The sequence below is a fragment of the Oncorhynchus mykiss genome, chromosome 2 (assembly GCF_057628025.1).
Source record: "Oncorhynchus mykiss isolate SJ-2025 chromosome 2, ASM5762802v1, whole genome shotgun sequence".
NCBI lineage: Eukaryota > Metazoa > Chordata > Actinopteri > Salmoniformes > Salmonidae > Oncorhynchus > Oncorhynchus mykiss.
The window spans coordinates 81,235,061-81,254,476 of record NC_143023.1 but is presented as its reverse complement, the minus strand read 5'-3'; the positions used below and the strand labels follow the sequence as shown (position 1 = coordinate 81,254,476).

General features: G+C 42.9%; 2 protein-coding genes and 1 pseudogene across 2 annotated transcripts; all 3 read left to right on the top strand.

The window, feature by feature from the left end:
• The first annotated feature begins 3,017 nt into the window (after positions 1-3,017).
• On the top strand, positions 3,018-6,379 carry LOC110497501 (E3 ubiquitin-protein ligase Hakai). The gene is made up of 6 exons (XM_021573637.3): positions 3,018-3,100; positions 3,673-3,840; positions 3,922-4,022; positions 4,176-4,259; positions 4,574-4,647; positions 4,837-6,379. Exons 1-6 carry the CDS (start codon positions 3,088-3,090, stop codon positions 5,855-5,857), a joined length of 1,461 nt encoding a protein of 486 aa, XP_021429312.3. The 5' UTR covers positions 3,018-3,087; the 3' UTR covers positions 5,858-6,379.
• Positions 6,380-6,531: 152 nt separating this feature from the next.
• Positions 6,532-12,700, top strand: actr6 (actin related protein 6). The gene is made up of 11 exons (NM_001160696.2): positions 6,532-6,745; positions 7,952-8,069; positions 8,204-8,272; positions 8,419-8,542; positions 8,770-8,905; positions 9,224-9,280; positions 9,410-9,508; positions 9,866-9,944; positions 11,793-11,964; positions 12,079-12,217; positions 12,366-12,700. Exons 1-11 carry the CDS (start codon positions 6,678-6,680, stop codon positions 12,493-12,495), a joined length of 1,191 nt encoding a protein of 396 aa, NP_001154168.1. The 5' UTR covers positions 6,532-6,677; the 3' UTR covers positions 12,496-12,700.
• Positions 12,701-15,140: 2,440 nt separating this feature from the next.
• LOC149985254 (GTPase IMAP family member 9-like) lies at positions 15,141-16,020 on the top strand (annotated as a pseudogene).
• Positions 16,021-19,416: the final 3,396 nt, after the last annotated feature.

Sequence of the window (19,416 nt, the reverse complement as noted above, 5' to 3'; positions counted from 1 at the left end):
AGAGACAAAGTGGAGTCGCAATTCAATGGCTCAGAAACGAGACGTATTGGGCAGGGTCTAAAGACAATCACGGATTACAAAAGAAAAACCAGCCAGGTCACGGACACCGACGTCTTGCTTCCAGACAAACTGTAGTCGATTTAGCTACTTCAGGACATCAACACAAGCAGGCCAGAAATAGACAAGTTTTTCTTAGGAAGTTATTTGATTGGTGTGAAGTCAAATCCAAACTGGCCTCCCTTGGAGGTTGTTTTGCTGCACCAGTACAACCCACAGTTGAGCTCAGCTCAATGCTGATTGGCTAATTATTTATATTTTTTAACAGGGAAGGCCAAATGCTTTTGGCATCGATCGAATCGGTCCAGACAACTACATGGGCTACACATACTGAGACAGAGGGGCGCTGTTTCCCTCGCTTGGATGATTTCAGCCTCTTGCGAATTGACAAAAATATTAAAACACAGAGAGAGACGAAAAATTAATAATTATTATTTATATATTTTTATTGGTCAAATATTTGGAAAGCCTGGCTTCCCTTCGCATCCATACTTTTGCGATTGCTCTCTATTCGTAAAATCCCTTCCCATGAAACAGAGAAGACACTCTGTCCTGCTGAGTTTTGATCAGGGTTTGGAACCGGTTCAAGGAACAGAACCAGAACCGAGAACGAAAATGATCTATTCTGTTTTGAAAGATAACCGTTATTTTAAAAGCATGGGAGCCGGTTAATAAGGTTATTTTACCTTCCGGGCATTTTTTTCCAGTCCCACAAAAAAAAATACAACAAAGTGCCCATGCAAAGCCCTCACTGTCACTCAGAAACATATTCCAGTGACTGCCTGCCACCTGAAGATTTTTGCCTGTGTGTGTGTGTGTGTGTGTGTGTGTGTGTAGGCTATCTGCCCTCCCCCTCTCGCTGACGCATGCATAGTCTACTGTAGCTGCTGATGTTACAGGCGTGATTCAGAAATTAGGGAGAGAGATTTGCCCAAGTGATATACTGGGCCGTATGCACTACCCTCTGTAGTGCCTTGCAGTCGGAGGCCGAGCAGTTGCCATACCAGGCAGTGATGCAACCAATGCTCTCGATGCTCTCGATAGTGCAGCTGTAGACCCTTTTGAGGATCTGAGGACCCATGCCAAATATTTTCAGTCTCCTGAGTTAGTTAGGCTAACTCTCTGATGTTCAAAAGACATTCAAAGTGCCTTCATGGAAGCCGCTCCTCCGTAGGTATAATTCTGTGGTCCTAATTCAGGTCATGCATGTCATAACAACAAGATGCCCAGCGCTTCATGCCCACTGCTCTCCTCACCTTCAAAATTTCAGTCGTATGTCACACCCTACACTACACTTGTCTGTCCAATGCGTGTACATAGCTTGCACGGTCCACTGCTCTATCCATTGGTGAAGACATTTAATGTTGAGCTAAATGTAAAATATATATATATTTCTGAAGTTTAAAAGGGAACCGAATGGAACGTTATTTTTTGGGAGGTTTGAACCGGTTCAGGATTTTACTTCGCTGGTGGGAACAATGGCACAAAAATAATGATGGTTCTGTTCAGAACAAAACCAACCCCTGGTTTTGATGCAGTCTTTACACGACAAAGTCAGGTTTGGATGTCAGTTATCCCGTGAGAGCTTTTGTCACGAACCCATTAAGATGTTTTAGGTGCCAAGCTTATGATCATGTTGCAGCAGTGTGTAGGAAGGAGATTCCTAGATGTGAGAAGTGTGCAGGAGGGCATGAGACAAAGGAATGTGTAGTATCGGTTGAAAAAGTTGTGTGTGTTAACTGTAGCGGTAAACAGAACGGAAAACGCCGCACACTGCTGCTCATGCTCCCAGGTGAAATTTATTTATGACAACATTTCAACCCTTAGTTCTTCATCAGGTATCCATCATATACCATATACCTGATGAAGACCTAAGGGTCAAAACATTGTGTTTTCCTTTCTGTTTTTGATGAGTTTGCCTACAACTCCAGCACCTGCGGAAAGTACCTGGATTTGCATATGTTCTTCAGCTTTTGTAACTGTAGGGGTACACATGGTGCTGGAGATCCGAAGTGTCCAGTTTTAAAAAAGGCAGGTTGAGGTTGCCAGGATCAGAGTAGTACAGAAGGTGTCGTATGCTGCGGCACTGAAGAGAGTAGTAGAGGGAGATTGGTCCAGGGCGAGGGATACTAAGAGGCTCCTTGTGAATAAGCCAAGGCCAATAGTTAGCGTTCATAGCCATGGTTATAAACTTTACAGCGGAAATGGAACGTATATCACATAACAGTAGATGATGTGGTGGCAGCTGCAGAAAAGTACTTGGGTGTATGAGATTTTACTGCAGAAGAGTTGGCCTGGTGTTGGATCAGATGGACTAGTGGTGAGGTGGTGAGTGGTGAGGGGCAGAACGACATATGTTTACTTTGTCAGCTCGGGGATTCGATCAATGCTCTAACCTTTTTCTTTTTTTTCACCTTTATTTAACCAGGTAGGCCAGTTGACAACAAGTTCTCATTTACAACTGCGACCTGGCCAAGATAAAGCAAAGCAGTGCGACACAAACAACACAGAGTTACACATGGGATAAACAAATGTACAGTCTATAGCACAATAGAACATCTATATACAGTGTGCGCAAATGGAGTAAGGAGGTAAGGCAATAAATAGGCCAATAGTAGCAAAGTAATTACAATTTAGCAAATTAACACTGGAGTGATAGATGTGCAGATTATGATGTGTAAGTAGAAATACTGGTGTGCCAAAGAGCAAAAAAGTAAATAAAAACAATATTCAACTAACCTACCGCCCCAGGTTAGGCAGTAGGGCAATTTTTCTTCCCTTTTCCCAGTCCTTTTTCCTTTCCCTTTTTGTGTCACATCGTGTAATGAATTCGCACTCCAGAACAGTAGGCAGAAACACACGGCCAGATAAGAGAACTACAGTAGATGACTAGGAAGGCTGCGACTGGCCTCACACTCCAGTACAGTTGGTGGCGCTGTATACGCCTTTCAGTTGGTTGCGATCGGCCAATACAAATGTAAAGAAGAAGAACAATCCTTTCCCATACTGCAATGCGTCAATAATTTGATAATGTACCAAAATGGTGAGGAGTTTCTATGTGTACATCCATTTATTCTATTTGTATGGTGTACATATGATACATTTTGTGTTGCAGTGGCTTTTATTATTATGCAGTGTTTCCTGTAGGTAGCTAGAGCCGAAAACACAGACAGGAAACTGTATTGGGCTCAAGGCCTTTGAGGGCTAGCACTGCCTAGCTCGAATTATTTTCAGTTGGCTAGCGAGCTATAGTAGCTATATGCTTATGGCCAACGTTAGCTAGCTAACTGTATACATATTATATTGTTCTAGTTGAAATTGGTAGTTAGGTAAAGGTCTATACGTATCCCACAAAAATGCAACCCAATAGCCCATGTAACACCACTATGCAACAGTAACCTGTTGAAGTTAGCATGCAAACAACTAGCAAACTAGACAGGCAGGATATAAGCATGTTTTGTGACCACTGACACTAGCCCAAGCAGAGACCTTAGAGGATAATAATCTATGACCCAAGCATTAGTTTGAACAGTTACAGCAAACAAGTTGAAAAAGATAAATGTGCACATTGAACTAGCTATGGCTATTGACATTGTGACATATGATTATTTTTAGACACTGATCTACAAGGCACTGATGGTTCAGGCATTCTTGGGGGCCCTGATGTACGCAGACGGATCCCCATTAAGCTGATATCCAAGCAGCCAGTCAGAAACAAGGCTGTTAACCACTCACAGAGACCCTTAAGCAGACTGCCCTCCAAAACTCAGTCTAATGATGAAGGTAAGCATGATGGTGGCTTGAAGGAGAGAGAAGCACATCCAGAATTGCCATTCATGCCAATTGTATTCCTTAATGTTCTAGAGGGCTTTGGTTTCAAGCAGGAAGATAGATTTGAGCGCAAGTCTGGAGATGCGTTAGGCAACCAGAGGAGGTTCCCTCAGCCCGTGTTCTGGGACTACAAAGTAAGTGTCCATTCTCTATATTTCTTCTAAAACACGGTTACTCCTCTAATTTGTTGCGACCCAAAATAACGCTATCATGATGTTGCAGGCTGCATATTGTGTGTATTCTTTCAGAGACAGCTAAATGTGAAAATATTAGTTTTGTCTCTTCAGCTGAATCTGGTTGGCGAAAAGGACGACACGCCAGTTCATTTCTGTGAGATATGTGGCCTTCCCATAAAGCTCTATGGACGCATGGTAAGTTTATGCCTCCTTCCCTCACTAGGAATATTTCTGCAAGTAACTATAATCCACACTCTTTATTCATTCATTTTTATGCCTTGACACCACAGTAGGTTGGTGGCACCTTAATTGGGGAGGACAGGCTTGTGGTAATGACTGGAGCGGAATCAGGGGAATGGTATCAAATACATTAAACACATGGTTTCCATGTGTCTGATGCCAATCCATCTACTCTGTTCCAGCCACGAATATGAGCCGTCCTCCCCTCACCAGCCTCCTGTGCTTGACACTTGGCACTCATGTGTGCTAACATTGTTCCTCTTCCACAGATTCCCTGCAAGCATGTATTTTGCTATGATTGTGCCCTGCTCCATGAGAAGAAGATGGAAAAGATGTGTCCAGGGTAAATTGCCTCTCAAACCTTTGCGTTTGATTATACTGTACAAGTTAAATTAGTTGTGAACTGTTGTGAGCTATCTCCCTCACATTGTGAGTGCACAGTCTAGTCTCTCTGCTAAGTCTCAAAGCATGTGTCGATGTAATGCGTGTGTTGTCGCTGGCTCCACTTCCCTTACTAAACCCCTGAGATTAGTCTCACCCTATACAGCTGCACAGATCCGGTCCAGCGGATCGAGCAGTGCCTGCGGGGCCTCCTCTACATGTGCAGCATCGTTCCGGGCTGCAAGCGCACCTACTTGTCCCAGCGCGACCTGCAGGCCCATGTCAACCACCGACACATGAGGGCATCCAAGGCTGCAGGAGGGGGCATTCTACCACGCCTAGAGCCCTTGCATCCACAACTGGCCTCAGAGCCACCTGACCACTTCCGTCGACTACCACTGCCCCACCTGGCCAAAGGACACCCCCTCATACCCCCACAGCTGCAGGGACACGACCCCTATGGTCAGCCCCCTCCCTCCTCGCCGTCAACCCCCTCCTCTGAACTGGGCCCCTCTGGTCTCCATCGCCCCCCACTGGGTCAGGAGACGTTCCGCATTGCCACGTTGACTACTCGTAAGCACAGCAACCTCATCACTGTGCCCATTCAGGATGACTCCGGGGACTCGCCCCTTCTCCAGCCTGCCCAGGGCATGCCCCCTCCCCACCAGCATCAGGGAGACTACCCTGGCCAGCCCCACCACCTGATGGCCCTCCCACCCCAGCAGCAGCACTACGGCCCACCCCCTCAGCCGCCACCCACCCTCAGCCACCCTATGCAGCACCTGCCTCAGGGCTCCGGGACGCCTCATCTGGTCTACAACCAGGTCCCTCCCATGTCCTCAGGCCTGTCTCCTATCACCCCACCACCCGGACACATCATGGGCCAGATGCCTCCCTACATGAACCACCCACCTCCCCTAGGCCCCCTGCCCCAACACGGTGGTCCTCCTGTTAACACGCCCCCTCCCCACCACTACAATCCAAGCTCCATGCAGCAGGATCGGGGCACTCTTAGCCCGCCCTTTAATCAGCCCGGGGGACTGAGCCCAGGGATGTGGCCAGCCCCCAGGGGCACTCACCCGCCCCGCATGCAGGGGCCCCCACCCCATGGCCAGATGCCTGGTCCTCCCCAGCACCCAGACCAGTCCCGCTACCACCCTTACTATCAGTAACCTCACCCACAAAACCTAGTTCAGAGTTCAAACATTGCATTGTGTTGATTAGTTTAAACATGGAGCCGATATGAGTGAGTGGAACTAATGATAACCTGTATACTCACTTCAGGTTTTCTGAAAATCTCAATAGATTTTAGAAATCATTTCTATGTTTTTGAATTCTCATCAAATTAATTGTGAAAGACTGAACTTAATTTAATTTTTCTGAAATCAATCCTTATTCAGACACATGGAAATGTTATTTTGTAATTTTCCAAATATGTAATGCCTGGTGAATTGTTCAATGGGATAGAATTTGATTAAATGTATGGTTACAAAAATGATTTGTCTTTGGTACATTGTGTGGAGGCATTGGCCATTCATATTTTGGGTGAGATGTTAAACAAAATGAATGTACTGATATGAAAATAATGATCAAAAATACCTGCCATTTCTGAAATGTAAGCAACTGAGTATTTTTTAACCAAATTTTATTACAATAAAGGTTGCATACCCCCGTTTGATCATGTTATTGTGGAAGACCTTGTAGGCGTATATTTTACACTGTCGGAACTTAGTGGATTGTGATTTTCAAGATGCGAATAAATGCCCATGTTTGTTGGTACAGGCCCGGAACTATTGTTATCAAATACGCTTCCTCCCGGCCTAACTATTGGAAGGACACATTTCTTGAGCTATGATTGGCCAGAAAGAAGCACGCTAGAAGAGCGCACGATAAATTCGATATTTGCTCAGCTATGTAGCTAGCTACTGTAGTTTGATTGTTTATTGAACTACAGTTTAAGTGGTCCTGGTATAATCTCGCAAGTTACAGAAAATGACCACTTTAGTTCTTGATAACGGAGCTTATTCGGCCAAAATTGGATACAGCCACGAAAAAGTCAGGTAACATTAACGTTACAAGCTATGATGCTAGCTAACAAATATAATTGGATAAACATACCGTTGTGCTTTTTATTGTTGGATGTTTTATAGAAAAAAATGCATCTATTATTGTGACCAATTTCAAGGGAATAATCAGATCGGATGGTTAAAGCTTCAATCTGTGATTCGTTTTTCAGCTAAACGGGAGCCCCGTCACTTGTTTTGGTATGGTCGGGTTGGTTGTTCAGCAGCAACTGAGGCAAAACATGCGGGATTCTTAGATTGTTGACAACGTGTAAACTATATTTCGTCTCCAATGTTTATATTTAACATAAATACATTTCCACAATGAGCACTTGTCTCTCAAATACTTCGTTACTTACTGGTTAACTAGATTTTATCCATATTAGCATTGACATGAAATCAGTCAGAACAAGACAGGATGGTATCAACAGCTTGATTAAAGTTGTTGCAACCAGTCACTTACGATTCCCCACATGGCAGTTTGTCATTGTTGGTAGCTATCTGGCCATCCAGAATCACAAAAACTCATGGATTTCTGCCCCATTGATGCGTGCACATCGTTTTCCTGAATTTGTCAGCTAACCCATCTATACAGATGGGGCTAGGGAAATGAGCTCCCTCTCAAATTCATAGACTGTTCTCTAGCTAGATGCAAGGACTGACACTTCATGACATGTACATGATATTTTGAAGCTTTATGTTCTTGTTTGTAAACAATGGAGTAATAAAACCTTTCATTTGGGTAATAGAGAAATAGTCGTACTCGCTAATGGGGCATTTATAACTTCAATAATCAATGGGAAATATCAATAATATTCATACCTTTTAAATGAGTATTTCGGGATTTTACAACTTTATTTTAGATGGTTCCTAACCCTGAAAGTTGTTTTCAAGCCAGGAGAAATTGTAATGCATGGTTCGGTTTTCTTTAAACAGCCACTGCAAACTTCAGCTAACTTAAGCCACTGCAAGTTAAGATTAACGGAAGTGATGTGGGCATGTAAAAAACAAATCTAAAGATAGTTACGTTTGTAGTGGCTGTGTAAAGAAAACCGAACCATTGATTACAGTTTATCCTGGCCCATAGACTACTTGCAGAATGAGGAACCATCTAACATTAAGTTGTAAAATCCTAAACTACCTCTTTAACCGGCAGACCTCTTCGATTTCAAGCAGAGTGCTCTTGTTTCTCTTTTCCCATAGCGTTATCCCAAATTGTCAGTTTCGCTCCAAGACGTCAAGGCTGAAGACTTTTACCGCCAACCAACTGGATGAAATCAAGGATCCCTCAGGACTTTTCTACATTCTCCCTTTCCAAAAGGTGCGCACGTGATCTGACGTGTCGTCCAGGGGGTTGCACTGCATCTTGCCAGTAAATTATTCCTAGGCTTGGCGGACAAAAGGGGCACTGCATCCGATAGACTAAAATGCTTTTTATTGTCTGTTCTGTTGCAGGGTTACCTTGTTAATTGGGATGTCCAAAGAAAAGTGTGGGATCACCTCTTTGGAAAGGAAATGTTTAAGGTGCTGTTGATCCAATGTGTTGTGATTAATGATTTTCCACAATTAGCTGAATCACAAATGTTGTGTAAGTAACCCTATGGAATTGAAGATGGGTGGAGATTGATAACAGTGGGGAAGAAGTTGCAATGTGTATGTTATGGCTGCAGGTGGACTTTGCAGACACCAGTGTAGTGATCACAGAGCCCTACTTCAACTTCACCTCCATTCAGGAGTCCATGAATGAGATCCTGTTTGAGGAATACCAATTCCAAGCAGCTCTCAGAATTAATGGTGAGTTCAATGTACTCAGTAAAGGACTTCCCCAGTGGCCGAAGGCTTGTGTGTTTTCAATTAGTAACTATGCTAGATCTAAGATATCTATATTTTGATCTTACACTGTGACTGAATGATAAATTCAACCCCATGCAAGTTAAATTATGATGATACAGACATGGCTGTGATAATGGTAGAAAGTATTCCTACTTGGCTGTGTAATGCGGATGTCCTCTCTGTTTCAGCTGGATCCCTGAGCGCCCACCGCTACTTCCAGATGAACAACCAGGAGCTGTGCTGCATTGTGGTGGACAGTGGCTTCTCCTTCACCCACATAGTCCCCTACTGCAGGGGGAAGAAAATGAAGGATGGGATATGCAGGTTAACACTATTGCTACTCAACATTAACAGTGCAAAAATGTTAACAAAAAGTACTATAATTTTCAAAAACGTGCCACGACATGATTCAAAATGAGTTTGGAATATTTCAGATCACAATTGTATTATATACACCTTTTACCAAACCTGTAACCTCAACATGTACATCTTAAAAATGCATATTTTATGAAATATAGTAGCCTTTGGTGTTATTTATTTGTGCTGTGCCCTAAAGCTAATGTGACATGGTTTTGGGATTTAGCTATTAGCATGTAGCCATACTTTGAGTTGACCATAGTTTTATTTTGTTTCCCTTGGTAGGATCAACGTAGGAGGCAAGCTACTGACCAATCATTTGAAGGAGATTATTTCATATAGGTAAGACTGTCATGTCAAACTGACATTGACTATTGTGTTCATAGTTTTGTACAGCTCCTCCAATGTCACGTGTTTGTGCAGAATTGTAATTTATATAATTTTATTGCGCTGAATGTCCTTCCTCAACAGGCAGTTGCATGTCATGGATGAGACCCATGTGATCAATCAGGTGAAAGAGGATGTGTGCTATGTATCCCAGGATTTCTACAAGGACATGGATATAGCACAGTAAGGACATTTTCATTTTTATTAGACCATCGTCTCGCCTGCTAAACTAGACACAAGTCTGTATGTGCATTTATTTAACTAGGCAAGTCAGTTAAGAACAAATTCTTATTTACAACGATGGCCTACTGGGGAACAGTGGGTTAACTGCCTTGTTCAGGGGCAGAACGACAGATTTTTACCTTGTCAGCTCGGGGATTTGATCCAGCAACCTTTCGGTTACTGGCCCAACGCGCTAACCTGCCGCCCCAAACTTGTAGGCTACTATTTAATTGAAGCAGTTATGTCAGTAGATAAGTGAGACAAGTGAGACCATTGAGTGAGTGTTGATTTAAAGGTGGTGATCGACTCTGTTTGCAGGTTAAAAGGAGAGGACAACACAGTGATGAGAGATTATGTGCTACCAGATTTCAGCTCCATCAAGAAGGGCTTTTGCAAGGTATGGATTCTTCACACGCATTTATTTGAACCCACTTTCCGTTCATTGTTACACCTAAACTCAGCAAAAAAGAAACATCCTCTCACTGTCAACTGCGTTTATTTTCAGCAAACTTAACATGTGTAAATATTTGTATGAACATAACAAGATTCAACAACTGAGACATGAACTGAACAAGTTCCACAGACATGTGACTAACAGAAATGTAATAATGTGTCCCTGAACCAAGGGGGGTCAAAATCAAAAGTAACAGTCAGTGTGGCCACCAGCTGCATTAAGTACTGCAGTGCATCTCCTCCTCATGGACTGCACCAGATTTGCCAGTTCTTGCTGTGAGATGTTACCCCACTCTTCCACCAAGGCCCCTGCAAGTTCCCAGACATTTCTGGGGGGGAATGGCCCTAGCCCTCACCCTCCAATCTAACAGGTCCCAGACGTGCTCAATGGGATTGAGATCTGGGCTCTTCGTTGGCCATGCCTCACCAGACATTACTGGCAACAACGTCGCCTATGGGCACAAACCCACCATCACTGGACCAGACAGGACTGGCAAAAAGTGCTCTTCACTGACGAGTCACGGTTTTGTCTCACCAGGGGTGAGGGTCGGATTCGCATTTATCGTCGAAGGAATGAGCGTTACACCGAGGCCTGTATTCTGGAGCGGGATCGATTTGGAGGTGGAGGTTCCGTCATGGTCTGGGGCGGTGCGTCATAGCATCATCAGACTGAGCTGGTTGTCATTGCAGGCAATCTCAACGTTGTGTGTTACAGGGAGGACATCCATGACATTCCTGACTTGCAGGAAATCATGCACACAAAGAGCAGTAAGGCTGGTGGCATTGTCATGCTGGAGGGTCATGTCAGGACGAGCCTGCAGGAAGGGTACCACATGAGGAAGGAGGATGTCTTCCCTGTAACGCACAGACCATGACGGAACCTCCACCTCCAAATCGATCCCGCTCCAGAGTACAGGCCTCGGTGTAACATTCGTTCCTTCAACGATAAATGCGAATCCGACCATCACCCCTGGTGAGACAAAACCGTGACTCGTCAGTGAAGAGCACTTTTTGCCAGTCCTGTCTGGTCCAGCAATGGTGGGTTTTTGCTCATAGGCGACGTTGTTGCCAGTGATGTCTGGTGAGGACCTGCCTTATAACAAACCTACAAGCCCCTGGTCCAGCCTCTCTCAGCCTATTACAGACAGTGTGAGCACTGATGGAGAGATTGTGCGTTCCTGGTGTAACTCGGGCAGTTGTTGTTGCCATCCTGTACCTGTCCCGCAGGTGTGATGTTCGTATGTACTGATCCTGTGTAGGTGTTGTTAGTGGTCTGCCACTGCGAGGACGATCAGCTGTCCGTCCTGTCTCCCTGTAGCGCTGTCTTAGGCATCTCACAGTACGGACATTGCAATTTATTGCCTTGGCCACATCTGCAGTCCTCATGCCTCCTTGCAGCATGCATAAGGCACGTTCACGCAGATGAGCAGGGACCCTGGGCATCTTTCTTTTGTTGTTTTTTCAGTCAGTAGAAAGGCCTATTTTTAGTGTCCTAAGTTTTCATAACTGTGACCTTAATTGCCTACATCTGTATGCTGTTTGTGTCTTAACAACCGTTCCATAGGTGCGTGTTCATTAAATGTTTATGCTTCATTGAACAAGCATGGGAAACAGTGTTTAAACCCATTGCAATGAAGATCTGTGAAGTTATTTAGATTTTTACAAATTATCTTTGAAAGACAGGATCCTGAAAAGGGGGCGTTTATTTTTTTGCAGAGTTTACTTTACAATTTAAGGAGGTTGTGGATGGAGTAGTCCCCTGTTCTCTGACCATCCTCTGTGTCTTCCCCAGCCAAGAGAGGAGATGAACTTCACAGGGAAATACAAGACTGGAGAGCAGATCCTGCGCTTGGCCAATGAGAGGTTTGCCGTCCCAGAGATGCTCTTTCACCCCTCAGACATCGGCATCCATGAGATCGGCATCCCTGAAGCGCTAGTCAACTCCATCAACAACATGCCAGAGGGTAGGAGAAAGAACAATCATCACACTTTCACTCACAGCCATACAAGAGATTGGTGAAGGGTGAAGAGGTGTCAATGAAATAAAATGTCATTTTCTCTCCTGTTTCCTTGTATAGAGATGCAGCCCCACTTCTACAAGAACATTGTTCTCACTGGGGGTAACACATTGTTCCCAGGGTTCAGAGATCGGGTGTACAAAGAGGTCCGCTCCCTCACCCCCACCGACTTCCAGGTTTCTGTGCTGCAGCCACCCAAGTGAGTGCACAGGCAGGGTCTATTTAGAAGAGTGAAGAAGAAATAAACACTAGTTTGCAACTACTTTTCAAGGCTTAACATTTTTATTTAGGGAGTAAAATCTTATCACTGATTTGTAAACTAACACGTTACCTTTCTCTGTCCGTAGTCCAATCTCCTACCCATGGGAAGGAGGCAAGCTCCTGGCAGAAAACCCAGACTTTGATGAGATGGTGGTCACTCGCGAAGACTATGAGGAGAATGGACATTTCATTTGTGAAGAAAAGTTTGATATCTAAAGGACTTTAGTTGTAATCATATGTCTCACAAAGGTCATTGGACAGAGGATGGCTGAAGCAACTACAGCAGATCCAACAATTACATTTTTTTTAAACTGAAAATGTAATTGGAATTCAGATTTCTAGTACTGTTATTGGGATGCAGACTTTACATTCTTACGTCTTCGGCTATCATTATAAATGTGTGAACATTGAATCACAGGTAGTGCCCATCAAAGGAGTGTAGAACTTACCAATTCAAATTTACCACTGGGTTTGCTGGCAAACCATGAAACAAAATTCTAACTCAATACAGTAACAAACCACCCCCAAAGCCCCTCACTCATCATTAAATTGCTCCAGTGAGTTTATTTCCTAAATAAACACATTCCTCAAGAGTCTGTTAGATGTTGATCATTATTTCCCCCCTACTTACAGATTCAACTTTACTATCAACTTTCGTAGAATCAACTACAGTGGGGCAAAAAAGTATTTAGTCAGCCACCAATTGTGCAAGTTCTCCCACTTAAAAAGATGAGGCGTGTAATTTTCATCATAGATACACTTCAACTATGACAGACAAAATGAGAAAAAAAAATCCAGAAAATCACATTGTAGGATTCTTTATGAATTTATTTGCAAATGATGGTGGAAAATAAGTATTTGGTCAATAACAAAAGTTTATCTCAATACTTTGTTATATACCCTTTGTTGGCAATGACAGAGGTCAAACTTTTTATGTAATTCTTCACAAGGTTTTCACACACTGTTGCTGGTATTTTGGCCCATTCCTCCATGCAGATCTCCTCTGGAGCAGTGATGTTTTGGGGCTGTTGCTGGGCAACACGGACTTTCAACTCCCTCCAAAGATTTTCTATGGGGTTGAGATCTGGAGACTGGCTAGGCCACTCCAGGACCTTGAAATGCTTCTTACGAAGCCACTCCTTCGTTGCCCGGGCGGTGTGTTTGGGATCATTGTCATGCTGAAAGACCCAGCCACGTTTCATCTTCAATGCCCTTGCTGATGGAAGGAGGTTTTCACTCAAATCTCACGATACATTGCCCCATTCATTCTTTCCTTTACACGGATCAGTCGTCCTGGTCCCTTTGCAGAAAAACAGCCCCAAAGCATGATGTTTCCACCCCCATGCTTCACAGTAGGTATGGTGTTCTTTGGATGCAACTCAGCATTCTTTGTCCTCCAAACACGACGAGTTGAGTTTTTACCAAAAAGTTATATTTTGGTGTCATATGGTCAGATGAAATTCTCCCAATCTTCTTCTGGATCATCCAAATGCTCTCTAGCAAACTTCAGACGGGCCTGGACATGTACTGGCTTAAGCAGGGGGACACGTCTGGCACTGCAGGATTTGAGTCCCTGGCGGCGTAGTGTGTTACTGATGGTAAGCTTTGTTACTTTGGTCCCAGCTCTCTGCAGGTCATTCACTAGGTCCCCCCGTGTGGTTCTGGGATTTTTGCTCACCGTTCTTGTGATCATTTTGACCCCACGGGGTGAGATCTTGCGTGGAGCCCCAGATCGAGGGAGATTATCAGTGGTCTTGTATGTCTTCCATTTCCTAATAATTGCTCCCACAGTTGATTTCTTCAAACCAAGCTGCTTACCTATTGCAGATTCAGTCTTCCCAGCCTGGTGCAGGTCTACAATTTTGTTTCTGGTGTCCTTTGACAGCTCTTTGGTCTTGGCCATAGTGCAGTTTGGAGTGTGACTGTTTGAGGTTGTGGTCAGGTGTCTTTTACACTGATAACAAGTTCAAACAGGTGCCATTAATACAGGTAACGAGTGGAGGACAGAGGAGCCTCTTAAAGAAGAAGTTACAGGTCTGTGAGAGCCAGAATTCTTGCTTGTTTGTAGGTGACCAAATACTTATTTTCCACCATAATTTGCAAATTCATTTTCATTTTGTCTGTCATAGTTGAAGTGTACCTATGATGAAAATTACAGGCCTCATCTTTTTAAGTGGGAGAACTTGCACAATTGGTGGCTGACTAAATACTTTTTTCCCCAGTGTACTGTCTGGGGAGAAACTGATCTCTGAAGCGGGATCATGGATCCATCTGTGTCATAGAAAAACGGATATGGATTTCTATGAGAATTTAGGTTCTATAAAGCTTTCTCTGCAGGAAAGGCTCATTCTGAGACCATTTGTTCAACGGTTACATCTGGCACCTGACGAAAGTGGCTGGTATTTATTGACAATCATTATGAGAACACATGTAAGAGGTCATGCATGCTTATGACAAGATGCATTCCAACAACATCTTAATGCATTATACCTGTTGGTGTAACAGGATAAATAACCACGGCAAGAATCGGTGAGAAATCCAAATTGAGATCAGGCACTGGTGTCTTTAGTCATGGGACATCTACTGTTGCTTAACAACAGACCTTGTGGGTAAAGATGGCAAACAATTACTTATTTGAGGAAAGCTAAGAAACAACTGTATGCATTATATAACGGCCTGAAGCATTATATATATGCTGTTGTTATACTGTTATGCTGATTAGGTTTATATTGTTACCTGTGCATAGAAGGCACTGACATATCTGTACTTTGTACCAAATGAAACTGGGTGTAGCTGGTAGTATGATATCAGTTTCAACTCAACTCCAGAATACATTGGTGGCTATGAGTGATCATGGAAATATGGCAAGTTTTTGCATGCCTTCCAGTCATGGTAAATCCTACATTTTCAAAGAGAGACAAAGCATGTTTTTGTATTTTTGACATAGACACCAGCAATACAGTATAATGTTTGTAGGAAGCAGGAAAAAACTTAATGATTTGCTCAAGTTTCATATTGCCATTGCTCATGTCTGGAAAGGCAACCTGAGATTGCTCTCTTTCTCTGTGACAGGCCAAGCACTACCAGAAGTCAAGATTGTGCTTCTTGGCAACAGAATCTCTGGCAAGAGTTCCTCTAGAAATACCATCCTGGGTATAAAGAAATGAAGGCAAAAACAGTCAGTTGCACAAAGCAGTCAGTTGTACTACCAACTACACTGTATGGTGGTCACAGTGATCGAAACACCACACTGGAGCAGTGTTCCGACAGTGACCACTCCAAAATGGTTTAAAGAAGAGATTCAACATAGCAATTGTCTGTGCCGTCCAGTGACATACGTATTCCTCCTGGTAATCCCAACCGATGAGCCATTAAGAGAAGCTGATAAGAGAGCAGTGGAAGAACACATGGGTCTTTTCAGTGAGATGGTTTCGAGACATCCTGTTCACGTATGGTGATAGCCTACAATAAATAACAATTGAGCAGCAGATTGAAAGGGAGGGGGAAGCCCTCCAGTGGCTTGTTACAAAATGTGAGAACAAATATCATGTTCTTAGCAATATGCTCAAAGCGGAAAATACTCAGAAGTTGTAAAACGTCTGGAGAAGATAAAGGAGATGATGGAAAGAAACAGGTAAATAATAGCCACATTTATCTAAATGGTTAGTGTGGTGATAGGAAACGGGATTACAGTAGGTTTTACAAGACCTTGAAGAGGAGAGCAGCGATTGACAGAGGGAAGCAGAGGATGTTGAAAGTGCAAGAGCAACGAAATATGATCAAAGAAAATGGTAAGTCCAGTGCAGTGGTCCATTTGCAGTAGACCCACATGACTACTGTGGTCTTTGACCCCTTTCCTCTATTAGCTTAATTGACCTTTGTGACAGAGGTATCACACACATTAATAATTCAACCATTTGAAGAATTTATTTCTAAAACGCTATATCCACCAATTTTTCACATTTGTGTTTTGTAATCAGAAATCATTGCTTATTTGTGTGTAAAATATTACTGTTCCTAGACTTGTAATTCATAGATATTAGATGTGTACGAAAATAAATGTTTTTGCAAAATGCTATATATCCATTGTTTAGCTGAAATGGAATGTTCGTATCCTGTATATTTGACTGATATGTGGTTGTCTCTCTATCTTAAGATGAATTAATTTACTGTAAGTCGCTCTGGATACGAGCATATGCTATATGTTAAATGTAAATGTTTTACGTACAGATCTCATATTACTGTATTGAATTGTCTATATATATATATATATATATATATATATACAGTGCCTTGCGAAAGTATTCGGCCCCCTTGAACTTTGCGACCTTTTGCCACATTTCAGGCTTCAAACATAAAGATATAAAACTGTATTTTTTTGTGAAGAATCAACAACAAGTGGGACACAATCATGAAGTGGAACGACATTTATTGGATATTTCAAACTTTTTGAACAAATCAAAAACTGAAAAATTGGGCGTGCAAAATTATTCAGCCCCTTTACTTTCAGTGCAGCAAACTCTCTCCAGAAGTTCAGTGAGGATCTCTGAATGATCCAATGTTGACCTAAATGACTAATGATGATAAATACAATCCACCTGTGTGTAATCAAGTCTCCGTATAAATGCACCTGCACTGTGATGGTCTCAGAGGTCCGTTAAAAGCGCAGAGAGCATCATGAAGAACAAGGAACACGCCAGGCAGGTCCGAGATACTGTTGTGAAGAAGTTTAAAGCCGGATTTGGATACAAAAAGATTTCCCAAGCTTTAAACATCCCAAGGAGCACTGTGCAAGCGATAATATTGAAATGGAAGGAGTATCAGACCCCTGCAAATCTACCAAGACCTGGCCGTCCCTCTAAACTTTCAGCTCATACAAGGAGAAGACTGATCAGAGATGCAGCCAAGAGGCCCATGATCACTCTGGATGAACTGCAGAGATCTACAGCTGAGGTGGGAGACTCTGTCCATAGGACAACAATCAGTCGTATATTGCACAAATCTGGCCTTTATGGAAGAGTGGCAAGAAGAAAGCCATTTCTTAAAGATATCCATAAAAAGTGTCGGTTAAAGTTTGCCACAAGCCACCTGGGAGACACACCAAACGTGGAAGAAGGTGCTCTGGTCAGATGAAACCAAAATTGAACTTTTTGGCAACAATGCAAAAGGTTATGTTTGGCGTAAAAGCAACACACCATCCCCACTGTCAAACATGGTGGTGGCAGCATCATGGTTTGGGCCTGCTTTTCTTCAGCAGGGACAGGGAAGATGGTTAAAATTGATGGGAAGATGGATGGAGCCAAATACAGGACCATTCTGGAAGAAAACCTGATGGAGCCTGCAAAAGACCTGAGACTGGGACGGAGATTTGTCTTCCAACAAGACAATGATCCAAAACATAAAGCAAAATCTACAATGGAATGGTTCAAAATAATAAACATATCCAGGTGTTAGAATGGCCAAGTCAAAGTCCAGACCTGAATCCAATCGAGAATCTGTGGAAGAACTGAAAACTGCTGTTCACAAATGCTCTCCATCCAACCTCACTGAGCTCGAGCTGTTTTGCAAGGAGGAATGGGAAAAAATGTCAGTCTCTCGATGTGCAAAACTGATAGACATACCCCAAGCAACTTACAGCTGTAATCGCAGCAAAAGGTGGCGCTACAAAGTATTAACTTTAAGGGGGCTGAATAATTTTGCACGCCCAATTTTTCAGTTTTTGATTTGTTAAAAAAGTTTGAAATATCCAATAAATGTCGTTCCACTTCATGATTGTGTCCCACTTGTTGTTGATTCTTCACAAAAAAATACAGTTTTATATCTTTATGTTTGAAGCCTGAAATGTGGCAAAAGGTCGCAAAGTTCAAGGGGGCCGAATACTTTCGTAAGGCACTGTATATTGATGTCACATTTAATTATATTACATTTGACTGTGCAAAACCTAGCAGTAGTACTTGTGTCTCTGAGAGTGAGGCGGTTATATAGCATATAAAACATGATTATTTGTCTCTGAAATTAAACCAAGTGATACATTTTAAACAAATACATGTCTGTCATTGAACAGCCCCTTGCCATGATTAGATAGTGAAAAAAACACATTCTTTCATAATTTCTTTCATCAATAAAAGCAAATGTACCAACATTTCTGAAAATGTGTATATAGCGTTTTGGAATGAAACTCTTCAGTTGTAGATGCCAAATTTCTCTCACATATTGCAAAGACCAACTTCTCTTTTAGGATGTCACTTAGGCCTACTTGATATAAGCCTAAACATAGATATAGTAAATACTAACACTATTTTTGTTCAGTCTCTTTCAATAAATATATGGTACAGGGAACTTTTGTATCTCACCTTCCACCCTACACTCTTTTCACAGAACCTGCAATCCACCTCTCAGAACTCAGGATTGTTCTTCTGGGATGGAGAATGAGTGGGAAAAAGTTCAGCAGGCAACACCATCCTGGTAAGGGAGGAATTTCAGACTGAGCAAGTAACATCTGAGTGTTTAGAGGGGCAGGGTGCAGTGGCAGGGCAACAGCTCACTGTTGGACATACCAGGAAGATGGACAACCTCTGAGATCAACACTCCAAAGATGGAGAAACTGGAGAAAGCTCACAGTGTGTCTCTGTGTGCCTCAACCGCATGCATTCCTTCTGGTCGTTCCTGCTGGCGTCTGCTTCAAAGAAGTTGAAAGAAGAACCACGGAGGAACACATGGGTATGCTCAGTGAGACAGTCTGGAGACACACCATGGTGCTAGGAGACCATGCCATTGAGCAGCACAATGAAAGTGAAGGAGAGGCCCTACAATGGCTCATTGAGAAATGTGTTTTCAATAACATGAACAAAACCCGGTCACAGAGCTATTGGAGAAGGAGGAATTGGTGGCAAAGAACAGAAGTTGCCACACCAGAAATTAGGATCTAGATGATGAAGAAAAAACGATATCTGTAACTGAATGGGAAGATCTAGTCGAGAAGATGGTCAAGATAACAACAGAGGAATCGCAGAGGAAGCATTGTTTTTTTCCCCCTCCCAGCAGTAACTTTGATTTAAAGAAAGAGAACCTTGGATCTTTTTATTATATATGCCTATTCAATAAGTGCATACCACGCAACTGCACTACTTTTACTGT